We start from the raw sequence: 21,517 nt of genomic DNA, 5'->3' as shown, positions 1-21,517 counted from the left end.
CCCAGCCCCCTGTCTTTCAGCCCCCCGTCTTTCTCCCATTTCCCCTGGCGGGGACTTTCAGTCCCCCATCTTTCTCCCAGCTCCCCATCTTTCTCCCGGCCCCCCCATCTTTAGGACTGAAGAGCAGGAGCCCCCCTGGTTTGAGGCCTTGCTCCCCAGGGGAATGGGTGGGAAGACGGGTTTGGTTTTTAAAGCTGAAAGAGGACATGGACAGACGGGACGCCCACGGCGGGCAACACCCACGGCGGGCAACACCGAGTAGAGGGAGATCGAGCTGGTCCCACGTTGCTGCCTCTCCATTTCAAGGCACAGCTACGCCCATGTGGCAGCGTTAGAAGAGGAGGCAGCATCGAGGGACAGGAGGGAGGACCAAGCCCTCAGAGAACAGCTAATGAAGACCTGTGTGCAAAAGACTTTGGGTCAGGAAATCTAACTCATTTTTATGACCGGCTCCCATGGCTCATGTCGGTCATGCTAGCTTCCCCAGGGGCTGAGGGTCACAGTTTGAAGCCCAGTCCCTGAGACTCTTAACCTGCAGCCAACCAGCAAAAAGCCTGACGTGCAGATATGGTGCAAGTGGCGCGAGCCAGCTTGAAGCAGAAAAGCCAAGCGAGACTTCGAGGCCCCGAGTTCAAGCTCCACTACAAGCTGCTTATAGTCAGATTTACACATTAGATCTAAAGGTGGGCAGAAATACCAAACACAGGAGGCCCTAAGACCTATTCTTACCCATAATTCTTTCATTAAAAATGATTGGTAGGCAAGAATGAATTGGTAATACTTGCTCACTGACGTTTACGGGAAATAGGTCGCTCCTGAAACCACTTTTCTTCTTCCTTTCGTTGCCCTCTGTATTCAGTACCATCTTCAGTAACTGGCTAGTATTTGGTCTCGTTTGGAACTCGGAGGAGGGTTGAGAAAAATGAGCTGCTTGAACTTGCTACTTGCTGAAGGAGTATTTCACAGGGACAGTTAATTATCCAAAGCAGGGGACTCTAGCTTTTGAGGAGTAAGTGATTGAACAATGTCCTCTACCCTACTTCTTCCCATTTAGCCTCTGTTTTCTCTCAGAGCTTTCATCCCTTAAGTGAATAAAAAAAAACCCCACAACATTTTAAAAATACTAATCTGACCTCCCTGTTAACTGACTGGAGTGATTATAGATTTCCTTTTAAAGCAGGGAACAAAAAGTAGTAGCTGAAATACCGGTGGATTTGCTTTACAGATTTTTCAGACCTCCCAGGACCTGGATGTATGCAGAGCCTGAGGAAATCTCTTATCACCCAGGAGAACAGACTCGGGGGCCTTGTCATCAATAAGAAGATATCTCTGAGGATTGCGAGGTCTTAAGACCTTTGTGTCTATCTCAGGGGAAAAAAAAAAGATCATGCAAAATTTCATCAAGTGGATGAATCATATCACCGACTTCCATCAGAAAAGTGTCTATCACCAAAAAACCCTTTACCCACACGCCTTCCCACTCCATTTAGCTCACTGCTTTTATTGTTGGGCATTGCCAACAAAGTACTTGGTGCTAAAACTCGATATGACTCTTAAAAAGAAGAAGGAGAAGGTTTCAATTCAAAGAAAATGCCTGCTCAGGCAGAAAGCATTGGGGAAATATTACTTTGTGGAGGAAAAAGAAAAGTTAGAGGGAAGAAAACAAAAACTCTCAACTGCTCCCATATCTCTTCTAATATTTGTTATGTTTTCATTATGGTTTTTATTGTATTTTTATGTGTATACATACATATGTACTTAATTTGTTCTAAGCATACATGACATCAAACAATAGCCCTAGAATAGCCCCTGTACATTTTCTGAATACCTAAACTAATGTACATATATGTAAGGTGTAGTTTTGAACCAATGGCAGTGGACATTTCCAGGAAGGTTTGTAGAAAAGTGGAATTTCTGGCTAACCCTAGATCAACGTTGTCAGTTTATATCTTGAAATGATCTCTGGATTATTCATATCAGTTTTACCTGCTTACCCTAGATCTACCTTGTCAGACAAAGTTTATATCTTGAAATCATCTCTGGATTATCCATAACAGTTTTACCTGCTTACCCTAGATCTATCTTGTCAAAGTTTTTATCTTGAAATGATCTCTGGATTATTCATATTAAAGATTTACCTGCCTTCACCAATGATCAAACCTAGAAAGACCTTTTCCCTGTATCCATTTAATTCTATAGAATTATGGAAATCTTTAGAGGTCACAGAAGGGTAAAATACCATATATAACAGTCTGCAAAGTAGCCAAAAAGAAAAAAAAAGCTCTAAAAAAGGATCAGCATGTCTTTGCAAACAGCTTTTATTATTCTGATGTTTTCCCTGATGAACTGTTGATTGATTTCAAACTCATTCATATCTGTAGTTCTTTCATTCTCTAAAAATGTGAATAATATACTCTCTGGAGCCCTGAGGCGAGGAGCTGTGGCAGGAAGTTATTAAAGAAGGTGCAATTGCAACACTTGTGGGGGCTGAGTTAGGACTTGTGAGCTTCTCATAGTGAACTGGGAAAGGTGGAGCCTGGATTGTAGTCAACTGAATCAGGTACGAAAACAAAGGCCTTGACTCTTGAACAGCCTGACTTCCTAACCTCAGTCAGTACACTGCCCTTTAATTATGCAGGGCCAGTCTTTATGGATGAAGATAAGAACAGCACAGATTACTTTGCAGAGAGTCAGTAGATGGGAGCAGTTCTTGTGCACCATGCTGCCAACACTCACCAACAAAACGGGAGACTTAGACGCATGTTTAAAGCCAAGAATTAAATAAATTGGAATCAAAGATTTCTCATATTAAAGCAGAACAAGAGTAATGGGAGACTGTAGTGTTCACAGACTAGGGAGAACAGAGGAGGTGTTCAGAGCTTGTTTGTAAGCGTGTTGGCCCACATCTCTTGTTTGGCAGAGAAGCAAGCACAGGTGAGCCTCTGGACAGCAAAGCTTTCCACTGCTCTGGGCTTCCCACTTCGAGCGTGAGAAATCTTTAGCATGGAGATCTGTCTGGCTCCTTGAGGTACAAACCTGATTTTACCTCTTCTCAGCCCTTTGTCTTCCTCTGGGGTTTATGATCCTCTTTGAAATGGAATCACCAAGGTATAGAGAAACCTACAACTCTCTGTGGATTCTAAGGGAGGTGTAGCTCAGTGGTAGATTCCTTTTCTGTCATGCAAAAGGTACTGTGTTCAGAGCTATCACTGCACCACTGCATGAGCTGAGAGAGACAAAGAGATTTCAATATGAACAGCTACATATTGAATGTTATTCACTGTAGTGACCAAAGGAAAAATGCTCAAGTTGTATCTGTTGAGATATTATATAAGGCTTACATCTTGAATGTACATTAGGGAACAATAAAATGTGATAATTTTTGTTATGTAACTAAATGTAGTTCATAGGTACATCATTTTACCGGATTTGAGTAGCCTTAATATGAAATTTATTCTTTTTTGTTGTTTTTATTTGTTTGATTGTTTTGGTCCTGGTCCTGAAGCTTGAACTCGACCTAAGTGCTGTCTCTGAGTTTCTTTGCTCAAGGCTGGTGCTCTACCCACTTCTGGCTTTTTAGTGGTTAATTTGAGATAATTGCTGCCAGGGCTGTCTTTGAACCTCAATCCTAAAATCTCAGCCTCCTGAGTGGCTAGGATTACAGGTGTGCGCCTCCAAAGCCCAGTTCTTTGTTGTTGTTGTTATTATTTTAAAAGTAAAGATCCACATTAAGAAAGTAGGACTTTACCTGAGTACTATAATTAAACTTCCTTATTTTATTCATCTGCAGTCATTTCAGTTTTATTGACATTTCTCCATGACTTCCCAACTATATACATAGAATTATATTGATATCAGACTTTAACCAAAGGTTCAGAGTTACTGTTTGCTTCACTTTATGATTCTTAGTAAACATAATTTTCTCCCCAGCTTTTGGTAACAGGTTCACCAAGTATGTCTTCGCCACTGTGTGATCACGTTGTTATAAAAATGGAAAGGCCGACAGGATTGTCACTGAATCTCAGATTTCCTGATCTCTAATCATAGCCACTTCTGTTCCCCCAGCAAAGAGAAGCAATTCCATCGATTAATTTTCGTATTGATTACAGAATTGGCTGATGTGTTGCCCAACATACAATCATAAGGTAAATGCAATTAGAAATGTCATGCACTTACCCCTGAAGTGTATTCGAGCAGTAAACTAAGGTTGGTGGGCCCCGTTTTGTCATTAGTTACCTTTTTATTTAGTTGATTGGAAACTCCTCATCTGCCTTATTCCCAAGATGCCTCGTGGAACATAGAGGCTCAGGACTGACTGACCAAAATGGTCTGTCTTTGCTCCTAGCCTGACTGGATCTAGACTTGTCTTTCTCCTGGCTTTACCCAAGAAATTACCTTTGTTAATTCTTTGTCTGTGAGATACGTCTTTTCTTTTTATGGTTTTTCAACTTTCACAGATCAAGACCATCTTTTACAAGGACTGTGGACCACCCCCCTCTTTCCATTTAAAATGGAAGCATCTAAAAAGACAGTTGCTACCTCCTCCTCTCTGTGGGAGGTAGAATGATAATTCCGCCTGTCATTATTAGTAAGCAGAGGGTCTGGGCCTGGCCGTGGCGTCAGTTCAGTGTACTGGATGAATCCCATCTATCTCATTTCTTCTAATGTCTTCCAGTGCTTTTCTCGCTGTTAAAAAAAAAAATCCTTTGTGAAATTGAGCCCCAACCAGGCTTATTCCAATACCCCTCAATAAAGTCTTGTTGGACTATTTGTCTTAGTGCAGTATAATTTCTGCTTTGTGGAGCACTGGGTAAGAGCCAGGGAGATGTAGTTAGGTAGATGACTTCATAAAGTCTAAAGATGTTTTCGTGTCTCAGAGGACGCAGCAGTGTTTACTTTGCTAGCAGGGCCCCTTGCTATGACTTCACTGGGATTTCCAAGCACTGGACACAGGGGTGTTGGGTTTTCACATTGCCATCATGCCAGGAGCAGGAGCCGAGTCCTTTCTGACTTCAGCAAGCTGGCTGGGCTCAGGGCAATCATTGCTCATTAACCCCTCTGTGCTTAGTCAGAAGGAAAACAATGCTCTAAAGGTCCCGTGTTGTCTCACTTAGCAATTGAACTCTCTTCATTCATCATATTTTGATGATAGTCATGGGTATCCCAAAACAACATAACATCTAGTCTCTTGCACACAAACACCAGTTTTAGCTCTTGGTTGGTGGTACTTAGAAGACTGGAGGACCATGTCAGTTTCATGTTTGAAGGAAAGCTCACAAAAGCAGTAAGCAGAGATTACCTTTGTGGAATGTTCTGTACATTTGCAGTCTTGGAAAATCAGAGTGATCGGGAGTTTGCTTCTAAGAAGTTAGCACAGGAACTCAGTCTAATCTGGCCCCAGACCTCCTGACGTGTTTGGTAGAACCTCATGGCTGGCAAAATGCCGGCCTGGGGCTTTAGCAAGCTCAGAGTCCAACCCCACAGCACAGCACAGGCCTTGAGAGGCACGGGTTGTGTGGTGAAGTCGATATGGGGCGTTAGGCTCAGGTCCAGATGGGATTCTCCAGGGCGCAGCTGGAAGGTGAACTTCCATGTGAGGCTAGTGAAGAAAAGCTCCATCCTGGCCAGTATCTCACCAGCACATATCCAGCCACCCGAGGGTCAGATGCATTGCACGGTCCTCAGACATCAGCACAAACATCTCAACAACACTCTTCAATAAGACTGAGGCAGCAAGCTTTCTTGCTAGGCTTTTTATTAAATGGAAGCCATAATGATTACCTGCATTTCTTAAGATGTATTAAAAATGGACCTCTTGGGCTGGGAAAGTGGCTCAGTGGTAGAGTGCTTGCCTTGCATGTATGAGGCCCTGGGTTCAATACCTCAGTACCACATAAGCAGAAAATGCTGGAAGGGGCACTGTGGCTCAAGTGGTAGCCTTGAGCTGAAGAGCTGAGTCAGTGCCTAGGTCAGAGTTCAGGCCCCATCACACACACACACACACACACACACACACACACACACATACACAAAAGAATGGGCCCCTTTCTCTGTTTAAATAGAATGAGTTTTGTGTTTGTGCTTCCTATGAACACCAACAGTCTTCTCAACTGAAATGTAGCATTATTAAAAACTTGGGCATGACACAACTTAGTGGCAGGGCATTTGCCTAGCATCCATGAGACCCTGGTTTCACTCTAGCACTGGAAAAAATAAATTCTGCCATCCTTCTTTGCAAAGACTCTACAAGTCTTCTTTGTTTTTTTCTTTGATAATTGATGGGGGTAAAAACAAAATTTAATTAACTTTAATGCCATAAAAAATTTCAAATTAAGCAACAGATACAACAGCCTAAAAAATTCTCACACGTATGTGTAAGACCACTCAAAAAGTTCTATTTTGTAATAAATTCTGGAAATCACATACATAGTTACCACGAGAAATTACATAGAACCCATCCGTGTTTGTGTTTCTTTGGTATCAAATCTAGTCACTTTTAAATGCTTTGTCTAGTCAAAAAGATTCCTCTAAAATACTTGTACCAGATATTCATCATAAATTTCTATTGCATTCATTCATCAAAATCTAATTTTTCTTCTGCTTTAGTGTCTGAATCTTGCTGACTGGGATAGTCAAGTATTGCATTCTTATTTTTCTGACAATGTGAAACTGACATTTTGTTACTTCTCTGCTTTTCTTTTAATCTAGTTCCTTTTTAATGTAAATGTCTGATGCCTTGAACTTCACATAGCTTGTTCCTATTTCCATGTATCAGTCTTTAAGCAACTAGTTTGCATCTTGTTTAATGTTCACCAATATTCTTCCCACAAGTCTTCTTATTCCTGCTCCCTAAGGACCAGGCTAAACCTGTGGCTTGATTTATGTGCAGTAAGCAGACCCATAATGTGTCTCTTGCTTCTTTTGTTGAACATAAATCACAAGGGTTCTGAATCACAGTTGGACAGAAAAGTCCACACATAGGGGACATTTTTCTTACAACGCTTAGTAAGAAGGCTGTTTGCCTCAAGTAAAGTAAACGCAACCCACAAATGTGTTTAAATGTCAACAAGAGGCAGTATGGAGCTTGACTCAGAGACTGCCGTTGTTATCAAGGGTTGCCTGTGTAGCGAGGAGTCCGACAGGTAAATTACTAACTACAATAAAATTCATTGGCACCGGAGCAGCTGTGGGAGGCTTACTGAGTCTAGGGTTTGGGCTTCCATCTTTCCACCTGCTCAGAATGATTGCACAATCAAGTAGTGTGATCTAAACGGACAATAAACGAAGCAACCCAAGTTGTTATATTTAAGCTTTAGTAACTTTCCTGGTGAAATGTGAGCTCCCCAGCAGGAGAAAACATGAATGATGATAGCTGACTCTTGAAGAATAAACAGCTGGAAACATAGGAAGCTGATCTTATTTATTTTAGAAAGAAATGCCACATGCAGAATTGGGAGTGATCTTGGGAAGCAACCAAAGACAGTTCAGGTCAGATAATCCCTTCAAAGAGCAAAGCTCTAAGTTTAGCAAGTAATAAACAGATGGCAAGAAAAAAATGAGGGGCAAGCGCTTTCAGCACAAGCAGCGGTGGAGATGGCGGCTGTGGGGACACGGTAGCACCGGTGATTGATGCAGAATGACAGCTTGAAAATTGTTTTAAGAAAATAGTATTGCACCTTCTAGGTTTCCTTGATGAAGTCAGACAAGAAGTTGTAACTCCTGACGTAAATAGAGTGAAGACCTTTGAGATTGGGCCACTTTCCTAAATCTGGAATATTGCTACTTGTCTTAGAGTCCAATGCAATCTCTTAGGTCGAGGGTGAGGAGAACCAACCCCACGCCTGGATACAGAGTTGGTGTAGGAGTGATCCCAGCCAACAGAGCCTTATCACTGGGCCAGTGGAATCCCTCCATATTCCTTGAGTCCTTACAGCCGTAAGTGCAGGAGCTCATCATTAGTTCGGGAAAAAAAAAGAACTTACGTGTGATCAAAAGCATTGCTGTGTCTCTTCTCCTTGGACCGTGAGGTTTGGAGTGAGATATAGTTAAAATACGTTCCAGAGAGACCCTCCAGAATAATATTAGAAAGTGTCTAAAGGAATTCTTTTTCTTGATTTCTTGTTCCAGATGTGATATTGTAGTTTTAATTTAAAGCTACCATGAGTTGTAACATTTTCTCACATGTCATTGTGGGGTGTGTGTGTGTGTGTCTGTGTGTGTGTGTGTGTGTGTGTGAGAGAGAGAGAGAGAGAGAGAGAGAGAGAATGTTTTTTGTGCTTGACATTCTCTATCACCTGACCCTGAAATGACTTTAGTGAGTTTAGTCAGGTAGCATTTGTGCTATTTTTTCAGATAGTAAGTATGCAAAAAGGAATTCAGAATGAGGATATTCAAGCAAAGGTATAACATTTCTAACTTGACCAGTTTTAAAATAAAAAAAGTGGTAACAAAAGTGCTATTCTTTCTTTTTATATTTTCCTTACATAGTTTTCTTGCATACATTGTTTCATGAACTTATTTTTAGAGTCTTTGGATTAAAGACCTGATGTATACATTAAAACATGGGTGCACTTAGGAGGCACTGTTTTCTATGTAAATCTGTCTATTTGGGGGACATTTTTGAGAATATGCATCAGATGTTCACTCTGTACTACCCACTGGCAAAATTACTCTTGAAGTCCTAGAAAAGAACCATTTGACCATCTAGAAACCACTCACATCCCTGCACTGAAACAGTTATTCAAGTGTCAAGAAATGGCACAGGATGTAAAGACATTTTTTTCTGCTGGCTATTTGAGACCACGCGTGTATCCGCCGTGGCTTGCATGCCGCCGGATGCTGCCCTTTTTGTTTATTTAAACTTGACTCTTGATGGTGGGGAAGTGGGCGCGCAGGCATGGGATTTAGACCTCAGGTTTCTGCTGCCGGTGGTCCTCAGGCTCAGGGAATCGATCGTCAAGTTCTCTGTGCTCAGGGACCTAGGAGCAGAACAAGATGGGGGCATGTCATAGTTCTTTTCTTGGGCCTGTCAGAAGTTAGTTTTGAAACAGACGTTTTCTTACAATTGTTATCTAAGCTTAGAACAGGCTGAGAATAGAAATAGTTTCTGTTGAGGAGAAATAAAAGAACAAGAATATCAATCTCATTCACCTTGACTACATTTCCTCTTTCCCAACCTATAATTCGTGACAGTGCTTGTGAATTTACCCGTCTCAATCTGTGTAGGAAATCCTTTGAGAGCAATTGTCGGTGGGATGAAGAGGTAGAAAGCGCAGGTTAGGAGGAGACTGCTGTGTTGTTATTTGGGGACCTTTTAAGGTGCCCTGACTGAATGTCTTCAACCTTAAATGTTCCATTGCTTTTGTCTTTTGCATTTAGAATTCTATCTCACCCTGTTTCTCAGGACCGCTGTTGATTTTAATGAATAGATATTTTTAAGGGATAGGAGTGAAAGGACTTTCGTCAACTGAATTCTATCTTTTCTTCATTTGATTTCTGCTTTGGGGAAGTACCATGCAGCTCTCTCACTAGGAAATCAATGCTTTGATTTCATGTACATAGAACCAGTGGAGAATGAAATAAGGATAGTACATCTAAGTAATGGCATCTTGGCAACTTAATAGAAGACTCCATCTTCTATTTACTTCTAACAAGATGTCGAGATAGCGTTACTTAGATTTAGTATCCTTATTTCAAATTCTGCTGCTTGACGGATGGGACACATTGCCTCTGTTCTGTCTTGGATTGAAGGTCACACTGCCTTCATCATATTCCCCTCAGGCATCAAGGTGAGTAAAAGTTTCATGCGTGCTGCCATCATTTACATTTCTGTTTGGAATTCTGTTCAGTACCTCCCAGTAAACAGAATCATCATAACAGTATTGATCAGGTGCCTGGTCCCAGATAGGTATCCTTAGGATTAAACCTGTAAAGACAGAGGGAAACCAACTCAGATTATGGTGTGGAAGTGGAAAATCTACTTGCATAATCGTTAGAATAGCTGTGAATTCATCCCCTCGAACGTTCACCTTTGCCACCAGAAGTTTAGAATATTTTTTATTCTTCAGTTGCCTTATTATGTGTTCATTATTCTGTAGACATTCAGGTGTAGGGAGGTGTCCAAATATTTAAAAAAATATCTTTTGAGACAAGGTCTTAAGATGTGGGCAGAGCTGACATACACCGCCCGGTCCTCTATTCAGCCTCCTGGGTAGCTGGAACTAGAGCCATGTACCACCTCGCCCAGGTAAGCATTCACCTGTCATCAGACCTCCAACCACCGCTGTTCCAATGGAAGAACCCAGGGCGGCAGCCTGCATGGCCACGGTGGACCTAAGGGGCCAAACAAGGAAGAGTGAGTTATTTCCTGGACACCAGGGAACAAATCTCGCCTACCGGAGTCCCGACGGTCTGCCACCTGCAGGACAGAGGTCGGCACTGCACACTAGCAGCTTGTAGGCTTGGTGTCACAGTTACCGTCTTAGATTTTTTTCTTTCTTTGAAACACCTTCTGAGCCGAGTTAGGAAAATTCTTAGACATGCTCAAACAAGAACCACTTTTTTCTGATGTAGCCTCAGGACAAAATCAGACTGTTCTTACAGAGAAGTTAAGGCTCTCCAAAAATCGATCGACTGATTTGCTCCCCTCAGTAAATAACGATGGAAGACCAGCTGTGCGCTGGCCTCTCTCCTAGATGGAGAGAGGGGAGAGGTGTAAAACACATACGACTCCTGTTTCCTCACACACTGTAGAGACACAGTTACTATGAAATCCAGATACTAGAGCCAAAAAGCAAATTTCAGGCTACTGGATAGAATTCAGTAACAGGGTTTAAGTATGTTTCTGCTCCACAGCATCTATGGTTATCTGAGGATGAAACTAGTAGGAAATCTCTATAGCGGAGGGAATGGTAGGATGCGGTACAAATTGAGAGGCAGGAAGTTGTTACAGGAGACCCCTGCGCCCTGGGGTGTGGGACTCGGGACCCTCTCACAGCAGCTAATTAACAGAGCTGTGCAGGGAGAAATAAATGGGGATCCAAGGAAAGCCAATGGTCAGAACATGCTAATTCTGCTCTCTCAGGTAAATGAGGAACCTGGACTGGACCAACGAGAAGGAAACCGTTTCTTACTCACTTGCTGGACATGTTCATGGCTATGGCCACAATGCTGGCCAGGCCTCCCATCACACCCGGTAAGCCGTGCAGATTGTGGACACCGCATGTATCTTGGATCATCAGCTTAGCAAGCAGCGGCTACGAAGGTAAGATGAGGAAATCTCATTCTTTCGGAAGCTATATTTAGAGTTTCCCAACTGAATAATTTCAGAAGCTGCTTTTTGTTCTTTTTGTTGGTGTTATTGTTTGGGTTTTTTTTTTTTTTTTGGTTGGGGAGAGGGCTTGAACTCAGGGCCTGGGTTCTGTCCTTGGGCTTTCTTGCTCAAGGCTAGCACTCTACACTTTGAACTGCAGTACCACTTCCGGTTATCTCATGGCTAACGGGGGATAAAGGGTCTCATGGGCTTTCCTGCCTGGGCTGGCTTTGAACCATGATCCTCAGATGTCAGCCTCCTGAGTAGGATTACAGGCGAGAGCTTGCACCCGGCCAGAAGCTATTAATAAAAAAATAAGTTGAATTTCATCGTGGATATGCAAGATAGGTCACATGATATTGATTAGAATAGATAGATATATAGAGATAGATAGATAGATAGATAGATAGATAGATAGATAGATAGATAGATAGATTCTATAGAAAGGTTCCTACAGTGAAGCAGAGAATCATCTTTGTTTGTTTGGGGGCTGGAGGAGCTAAAAATGACCCACTCAATATGAATTCCATAGATTTAAAAGATCGTATAAAATGTCATAGAACACTTAAAAGATCTGTGTTCTTCCCACCCTCGGTGGTTTAACCTATGCCACTTCTACTTTGCATTTTCCCATTTCCATCTTAACCCAAAAGAAGAGAATCTTATCTGTAGCTTAACTCTCCGCCGTACCTGAAATCTACCTGACGACACTGATGACAAAATCTCCATGTCGTTCTGTGGTGGCTGGGATTGAAGGGCTGTGGTTTCAGATTCTACTCCTCCTCACCCTGACCACACCTCGTGTCTCTTACAAGAGCACAGAGCCCTTCACTGTACCAGTCTACATCAAAGCAACATCCTCAGTGGGATGTCCTGGAGAAAAGCAGCACACAAGTCGGTAACACTGACTTTGTATTGAATGATGAATAACTGGCATGTTACCCACGAGTCATTGTGTCACACACTGACTGAGGTGTGTGTGCATGTGGTACCTCAGAAAGGAAGGGAAATGACATCCAGGAGGAGAGCCCTGTCTCTTTATCTGCTGCTGGAATGTGAGAAGAAAAGGCTGCTGATTTCAGATTGCCCTCAGAACACGTGTCCTTACTTACAGTCAGGAACTTGTATCCAAGCACAGAGACGATTCCCGCTGTGCTCCCGATGATCATGGACACGTACGGCTGGATGTCCATGTCCGCGCAGGTGCCCACCGCCACGCCCCCGGCCAGCGTGGCATTCTGGATGTGCACCTGTGTGGAGGAATGGCGGTGTGTAAGTTGACCTGAAGTAGGTGGACTGGAGGGAGGCAGATTTCAGTTCAAATAAGTACCGATATTAAATAATTTAAAATAATTTGAGAGGGATCTTAGGTTAGAAAAAGAGTAGAACAAAACTATAAAAAAATAACATAACCATTGTTAACAACAACAGAAAAGAGAGGCTGTTTTTGTCAGTGCGAACAACCAAAACAATTAGTACTTGCTATGTCTTTTCCCGGGGTGCTTTAGGAGTGAATTCGTTAATAATGAGATCATTGGTAAGAAAAAATGGACAGAAACTGTGTGAGGAGTGTACAGAGTTAAAACCCCAGCGGGGCCTGCCTACTCATGTAGCTTTCAGGCAAAGTTATGCTTATGACAATCCAAAAGAAGACTGTGACTGAAGTGCAGTTTTTAAAGTCTATAATAATGCAACATCAAAGAGCAAATGTCAAGCCAGGGAAGCACACAAAAGAACGTCTGAGGAAGGAGAACAACAGATCAACTCACGTCAGCAGGACTCTCAGAACTCCCCAATTTGTCTTATGAGGAGATGGCCCCTCACTTTGAGAGAGACCCACACCTCCGTACGTCAATGACCTTATTCATTGTCTCTTAGTGTCCCTAGTAATGTGACCAAAAGAGATTTGAAATGCCTGTCCTCAACCATTCTTTAAGAAGTAAACTCTAGTATCCCTTTCCTCTCCCACAGCAGAAGAAGAGGAGAGTGATTTCTTTAGCTCACAGGCAAGAAACTCCAAGAGACTAGTTGGGGTAGGTTTAGAAACTATGTTACTCTGACCTAACTCAAGGCATAAAAGTTGCAAAAATACTAAAGATTCCACATATCCCTCATCCATTCCCAGTAGTGCTGTCATGTTACATAACCTTGACAAAGGAATTAGAGTTAATTCAAAACTATTAAAGACACTATTTGAATTTCACCCACTGATGTTCTTTCTCTTTTCTAAAACCCCACCCTGCAATTGGTTATGTCTCTGAGAGGAACACTTAAGTTGGGAGATAGCATGCCTCATCTTACTGTCTTTTCCTACTGTCTGGCAAGTCTTACATCTAGGGAAGATTTTCTAAGACCTTGGGATCAGTTATCTCTCATTTTATTTTACTTTATTATTTTTTGTGCCAGTTCTGGGGCTTGAACTCGGATGCTGGGCATGATCCCTGTGCTTCTTTTGGCTCAAGGCTAGCATTGTACCACTTGAGCCACAGCACCATTTCCAGCTTTCTGAGTAGTTTATTGGAGATTAGAGTGTCACAGACTTTCCTGCCCAGGCTGGATTTGAACCACGATCCTCATATCTCAGCCTCCTGAGTAGTGAGAATTATAGACATGAGCCACCAGTGCCTGACAATTATCTCTATTATTAAGGAGACTTTTATCTCTGAGTCTACAAGGCCTACGTTCTCTACATGATTGTAAAGTCTATAAATTTCTCAGGAGTGTGTCAGTTTGTTAGAGTGCGAATTTGATGAAAGAATGATTGAATAGAGGAGTGAATATTGTATTAAAATCCTCTCCCAGCTTGTCTGTGTTGTAATGTTTCCTGTAGTCCAGCAGTGATGCCGAACTGACCTGGTTATCTGAGCAATCCTAAGTGCATTTTCCACTGGGAGGAACAGGACTTACCATGTCGAGCTTGCCTTGGTGCTGGACCAGGCTGGACAGAGCATAGGCAGTGATCACACAGGCAGCGAGGGAGAAGTACGAGTTGACGATGGCCCTGTACTGCGCCTCTCCAGGTTCAGCAATGGCTGAGTTGAAGCTTGGCCAAAATACCCATAAGAAAACAGTCCCTGCAACACAGCAGAAGGGATGTTAGTTCAGAGGGAAGACCATAGAAGAAAGGCCTTGTTCTCTGGGCACTGAGTATCTAACAGTCAGAACAGAGGAGTATTCAAAGGAGTTTCCTATCTATGCATTTATTTGTACTGGGTTGGAATGCAGGACTTTGCACTGGCTTGACAAATGCTCCCAGCCCAGAGATTTCCTTTGGGGCATCTTCATGTCCATGTTGAAGTTAAACTTCCTTCCAGGTCTCATCCAATAGACAAGAAGCAGACAAGTTCTCTCCACTCACCAATCATTGCAAACAAGTCTGAGTGATACACAGATTCTTCATTCCAATGCCCCTTTTTCAGGCCGGGTCGGTATAAGATGCCAGCGACAGCCAAGCCAAAGTAAGCCCCAAAGGCATGGATTGTCATGGATGCACCAATATCGGAGGCCTGCAAGTACACAATGACTCTCAAGTAAAAGATACAGAATTGAGTCTTTGCAGGAGGAAGGAAAATGTCAGAACTGGTTCATGATTAAAGAGAGGGATGTGGAAAAAGGGAGAAGAGAAAGAGAATGTGAAAGAAGAAGAGAACCATAGGAGTGGAATAGAAAGCATCATAGCAGCTGACTTCCAGTCTGGATCAGGTACTTCCTTGAAGTGTAGCTAGATTAATTATTAACACTGAATCTTAGGGTTATACAATGGGAGACATTCCCAGTGTGACAACCTTGCTTTACTTCACCTTGGTTTCAGGAGACTGAAAGAGGCGATTAGTAATGCTTGAACTTGATAGGTACCATGTTAGTCTGTGTCTATCTTTAAATATTCAAATATCAGTAAGCAAAACATCCTTCCTTCCTTCCTTCCTCCTTTCTTTCCTCCCTTCCTTCCTCCCTTCTTCTTTCCTTCCTACATCCCTCCCTCCTACCTTCCCTTCCTTCCTCCTTCCCTCCCTCCTCCCTTCCCTTCCTTCCTCCTTCCTTCCCTCCTCCTTTCCTTCCTTCCTTCGAAATAAGGTACAATTTCCTATCCCTCTTTCTTCCCATAATGTATCGTTTGTGTCTATGGGTGTGTGGGGTGTGTGATAGTGTAGATTTGGAGTGATCCTCTAAAGACCCATGTGTTGTGGGTGGGTCCCCAGTGCATCCATGCTCACAGGGGCTTTGTGGAAGTGACTGATCAAGGTTTCATGGATGGGATTGAAGGGGATGAGCATGTGGAAGGGGTGACACCGATCAAGATGTGCTGTGTTCACAAACTATTAAACAGCACCTCCTTTGTACAACTACTTGTAGATAATTTTTTTAAGATTGCATGACTGGGTTAATCCATTGGTCGATTCAGAATGGAATGGATTATTGGGGAATGGGGGAAAACATGGGTGGTGGGGCCTGGTTGCAGTTGGTTACTGGAGACATTGCCTTAGAGGTTGTATCTTTTTCTTGGTCACGTTCTCTTGTTCTGCTTTTTATCTTGTGGTGAGCTGCTCTCCTCATGGTGGTTCACCTCAGGGCAAAGGTACCATTGTTTACGTTTTGTTTCTCTCACCAGCGACCAGCTCTAAGGAAAACAGGAACCTTAACTCTTTTGTTGTTTACCAAGTCACCAATATCCAGAATGGTAAAGTATTTCCCCCCTCCAATGAGATGTAAGTACAAATAACAAAATAGCGGAGAGTGGTAAGAAACCCCTAACTTCTTATCTTGGGATAATCAATGACATTTTCAAGGAGGGGGAAGAAATTTGACCTAGTCCACAACAGTTCTGTGTATATGGCTTTATATATGGCTATTTACCTTTATAAGTGGGAAGTGACCATTGGTGTAAGAAAGGCTTGGGTGCTGGATAAATAAGGGTTCAAATGCAGACTAAAGGGAGTCATTTAGCCTGCGGGGTCAGCAGTTCTATTGCTCACAAAGATCACTGACAATAATATCTACTTTGGAGAGATAAAATGACGTAATGTGTGTACAATTCAGGTTTGGCTGTCCGCACGATGCTGTGGTGTCCTCTCAGCTGGCTTCTCCCCTGTGTGCCCTGGGTAGCTGTCACGTGGCTTGACCAGAAACTGATACATGAGTTCTCTACACTTACCTTGAATATCTCACCAACCAGATACTCATTGCCAGCGAAGACAGCGATTTCTAGAATTGTCATGATCAACATTTGGATGGGGCTGGTTTTTCCCAAGACGGCTCCAAAAGAAATCAGGACTGTGGCTGTACTGAAGTCTGCATTTATCATGCTGAGGGAAGGAGAAAAATAAACAGAAGAGCAATGCCTACCTAAACCAAAACCATGGAGAACAAGGCTGGCAGGCCCCTGACCCCAGCTCATCCGAGAGCAGGCTCTGCCCCCGCGGGGTCTCAGCAGACACTTCCCATATCTCCCCACTGCCTTTCCCACTTTCTTCCTCTCTCTTCCTTCCACTGCACTTTCTTCTTCCCCTACTGCCTTCTACTCTATGACAAGGAATTCCTTGTACCCACTGGGTCAAACTGGAAAAGCTATAGACATTAATGGATGATCCATCCCAGTGGAGCGAGGCATTGATTTGGAATCTTGGATTTCAACCACTCCAGGGTTGTTTGAGGACAGTCAGTTCAAAGCCTGGGTAACAGTGGGTGACCTAGGAACACAATTGCCAACGGGGCACCTGTTTGGAAAGTAGAGGGCTGAAGTAGTCTCTTTTGGAATGCTGTAATACAATGCCACACATCAGGTAGCTTGTAACCAACAGAAAGGTATTTCTCTTAATTTGGGGTTGGGAGGCCTGAGTCAAGAGGCTGATAGAGTTGGTGTCGGGTGAGGAGTTAGGCCTCCTGCCTTCTAGCCAGGTGTGAAGGTGGCAGAAGGCATTGACATCTCCCCCAGGGAACTTTGTGCAGACATGAACCCCTTTCCACGGGAGCCCCCCCCGCCCCCAGGACTTCATGACCCTCGGGAGGGCTTACTCAATAGCATTGCGGAAGTGGTTAAAATCTCAGGATATGAATTCATGATGCTGGGTGCAGAGGGTATACCAACGTTCAGAGCTCAGCAAAGACACTCACTTGTGGATTCCGATGGCAAATCCCTGGCCACGGCTGTGGAGCAGCCCCTGTACGACAGAGCCCCACTGGAGCCCGAGAGCAGCCAGCAGGAGGTTGAATCCCACACCACTGAAGCCATATCTCTTCAGGAAGGTCATGAGAAAGCCAAAGCCAGCAAATATCATCACATGCACATCTTGAAATACTAAAAACAGACACCAAAAAAACAGAAAACACGTCTTTATGACAAGAACACAGGGTAGGAGTTACAGTTTGGTCTATCCAGTTGATTAAGCGCCACCAGCTCCGAATAAAACTCCGCAAGGGGCGAGCATGGGCTGGAAACAGTGAGCAGGGGATGCCTAGCATCGCACGCTGCTATCGCATCACGCCAGTGTGGCTCGCTTATCTGCTGTGGCCAGAGCTTAGGCCCAGGGTTACGGACGCAGACAGCTGGTGTCAGTCGGGCTCCCCATGGCAGACATGAGAAATTAGGCAGCCATTCAATGCTCGAATCTCTTCTTGGGAAGTGACTTCTTCAATTTTTACGATTTTCCAATCGAGCAGAGCCTGGTAGAAGCCAGTGCAAGCTTCCTCTCCTCTTTAGCCATTCTCCCAGTACTCCAGGGAAAATTACTATTGAATCTTGCCTCGTGCATAGCTTTATCCTTTGTCATGAGGTAGCACCATTTATTTAGAATACATTATAATAGTCAGTGAAGTGGACATCTTTTGTACTATTTTGAGGGTTCTCATATATACATATTTACACATATACATTCCATATTATGTTGCATGTACATATAAACACATACATGTACACACATGTTCACATACATAGATATATTGTGGTACCAGGATTGAGTCTAGGACCTAATTGCACACTAAGCAAATGTTGTACCACTGAGCTACAACCCTAGGCATGTTTCTTAATAGATGGGGTCAGGACATAGTCATTTAAGTCTGTAAGTAAGAGACAGACATGTTTGGTGGATGAATGAAGAGTTGAATGAGTTATTCTCCATTTATCAAATTCATATAACCACATCAGCTCCGGAAATCACACCAGATTGTTCACTGAGCTGAGCTGAATAATGCCTTTGTTAGTATTTATAAACCAGGAAACTAAATAAACTGGGAAGCGCAGGCACACTGAGCCAACCCCCATGACTAAATCTTTGACTGCTTTTATCCACAAGAGGGCATAAGAATCTCATCTATTATTTAAGTTGCTACAACAGCTTGGGAGAATACCTAAGCTCCTGGGCTTGGATAAAGTGTTTACAATCAGTTCTTTCATTTTGGGGAAGACAAAGGAGTCACTGTCTTTCTCCCCTGAAAATCCAGTAAAATAAAATACTATTCACCTAGATTGATCAATTACTAGTATTTTCTTTATATGATGGTTCTTTCTCTCTATATATATGATACAGACATACACATTCTCCTAACCTGCTTGAAAGTAGGATGACACTTTCTCCTAAACTACATTAGCCTGTCATGTACATAAAAGACCATTCTAGATGACTACAAAATCATCACCACGTCCAAGAAATTCAACATGGACACATACACATCATATTATCATATATAATTATATGCAAATGAACTACATTTCCTCACAAACTACCCTTTTATACAATTTTTGACTTATTTTCCATGCAAGCTTTATATGCTTTCTTGTCTTTAATGCATCTTTAGACATTTCTAAAATAGATCAGTCCTTCCACGTGTGGGCGTTTCTGACTTGTGGCATTGTTTCACCTTTTATGCATGTGTTTGTACTTTGGATTTGTTTGATTGATTCACCATGATTGGTTCCCACATGGTATTGTGTCACCTTTTATGCAAAGGTTGTACTTTGGCTTTGCTTGATTGGTTCACCATCACACTAAATACTTTGTGTCAGGAATATTATATGGTGGTATTGTGTACATTGGCTCCCGCCAGGTAGACTGTGATTTGTCTTTCCCATTACTTGTCATGGTGAGTTTGATCATTGGGTTAGTCCTTGAGCAGTGATCTGCTGTAGCTCCATTGCCAGTGTCTACCTTGTAAATGACAAGGGGTCCTCAGAGTGATTCTCTCGGAACGTGTGAGTGCTAAGTTCTCCACTCATTTCCACCCAAAAGTTCTCATAAAGCATCCCTGAATGGTGTCAAAATTACCTCGCTTACGCACATTACTAGCCCAGGGTAAAACGTGTGCTGTGGTCATGGAACTGTACACCAGAGCCTAGAAACTACATACATCGCCAGGCTACTGAAAAATGACCACTTTTAGTAATTTCCCTCCAGTTTTTTTTTTTTGCCTCAAATTTTACGTTTTACCTAGGGGCTTTTATATTGGGACTTGGGTGGGCTAGCTGGAAGGATGCCAGTTATTCAGCCTGTTGTTTATTATTCTGGGCTGCATCTTATTCCTTCTATCCATGGGTACTAGGTGGTAAGCCTTACCATGAAATGGTTGTGTTTGTTTCTAACTCTGAACAAATGCTTGATACTTAAAAAAAGTATATATATATGTATATATATACATACATACACACATATATATGAAGTAATTGAATAAAACACACGAGGCATACAGAATTCACTACAATCCTGGTTTATTGCTAACTTTCCGATTATACATGCCCAGTGGAAAGGCAAGTGGATACAGCGTCTGGTGTCTGACTGATGAGCCCAGCGCTGCTCTGCGCATCTAACTGCTCTCACATCTGTTTCAGTTTTTGCTAAGTCACTCTAGGTCAACATATCTGTACGTGGAAGTTCCCTATTATGTTATGGCAGCCAAAAATGCAGGAATGAAAACACAGTGTTATATCACTAATAGGTTACATTGTATAATCATCATTGCTAGTTTTAAATAAATTCTAAAATTGTGTTTTGTTTAAAAGTAAGTAAGCTATGTAATAAGTATGTCTTACTATCTCCCTCCCTCAATAGCAAGGTAATGAACAGGCCTGGCTCATAATTAGTACACAGTAAATGGTAGTTATTATATAGTTATAATTTTATAGCCCTTCTAAACTAAAAACTCAGTTTCTCTCTCTCTTTTTTTAGCCACCATTCCCAGGGAAGGATTCTGCTTTATGATATGTAAAGTGCACGCGATTTTCTTTGTATCTCAGAGAAACAAACTGCTCTTGCTTCTCAATATTATAACCCCCTGAGCTCATCCTTTTCAGTGACCACCCCAGGAACTACTCACATCCTCCTAAGCACCCCTCCCCCTCCCCCTCCCCCTCCTCCTCCTCTTCTTCCTCCTCCTCCTCTTCTTTTTCTTTTTTTTTCTTTCCTGCAACCCTCTCTTCTGTCTTGGACCCTGAGAGTCCAAGCTTCTTTTCTTATTTCTCAAGTTTTGTCTCCATAATTTCTCCTGACAGGTTACCATTAGTGAGTAATCAATTCAAGGAAAAAAGAAGGCAAGATAGCGGTAAGTAGGTACCACCCCCCCCCCCCCCCCCCACACGGACTGATGATCAGTTAACTTCACGCTTCTTGTTCTATATTTGAATCTTGGTCTGAGATTCTATCCAAATACTGTCATGACAGGGAGAAGACCAGCTACTTCCACAGACATGTACAGCGCCCTGACCCCACACAATGTACAGTGCACAGACCCTGCACAGTCAGAAATGTACAATGCCCTGGCCCTCCATAGCCTCCCAGCTGTTTCCTAATTCTCTTCAGAGCTCAAGACCTAACAATCACCAAACTTTACATCTGAGAACACACAGTACACACAGAAAAAGAAAATCGCCTACTCACGAGGATACAATGGAAGGAATCTGTCCGTTTTTGTGGCGTTTTGCTGCTGAGGTACAGGTGACCCTGTCTCATATCGAACAAATTTTGCAAATAAAATGATCATGGCGACCTCCAGGCCTATGGCTAGGAGCGGGAACTTGTACCTCATGTTGGTGAGGAGGGACAGGACAAACTGAAGGCTGCAGACGCTGTGAGAGGCTGATAAGAACAGAAAACGCTGTGTGTGTGATGGGGGGGCATGTTCAATTTCTCCAGTGACATCACCAAAACTGGGCTGATTGGGTAAAATGCCCCGTCCTTAACTTCAATAGTGTTGAGTGTTGGTTTAAATATTAGAAGCTAA

General features: G+C 42.7%; 1 protein-coding gene across 1 annotated transcript; it reads right to left on the bottom strand.

Annotated features, from left to right (window-relative positions):
* Positions 1-8,250: 8,250 nt before the first annotated feature.
* On the bottom strand, positions 8,251-21,322 carry Rhag (Rh-associated glycoprotein). The gene is made up of 10 exons (XM_013019112.1): positions 21,175-21,322; positions 17,423-17,606; positions 16,464-16,614; positions 14,670-14,817; positions 14,219-14,385; positions 12,424-12,561; positions 11,137-11,255; positions 10,259-10,332; positions 9,852-9,925; positions 8,251-8,978 (listed from the first exon to the last, which is right to left on the bottom strand). The coding sequence occupies exons 1-10, from the start codon at positions 21,320-21,322 to the stop codon at positions 8,904-8,906; spliced, it is 1,278 nt and encodes a 425-aa protein (XP_012874566.1). The 3' UTR covers positions 8,251-8,903.
* Positions 21,323-21,517: the final 195 nt, after the last annotated feature.

The sequence above is a fragment of the Dipodomys ordii genome, unplaced genomic scaffold (genome assembly GCF_000151885.1).
Source record: "Dipodomys ordii isolate 6190 unplaced genomic scaffold, Dord_2.0 Scaffold44, whole genome shotgun sequence".
NCBI classification, from domain to species: Eukaryota; Metazoa; Chordata; class Mammalia; order Rodentia; family Heteromyidae; genus Dipodomys; species Dipodomys ordii.
This window is presented reverse-complemented; position numbering and strand designations above follow the sequence as displayed.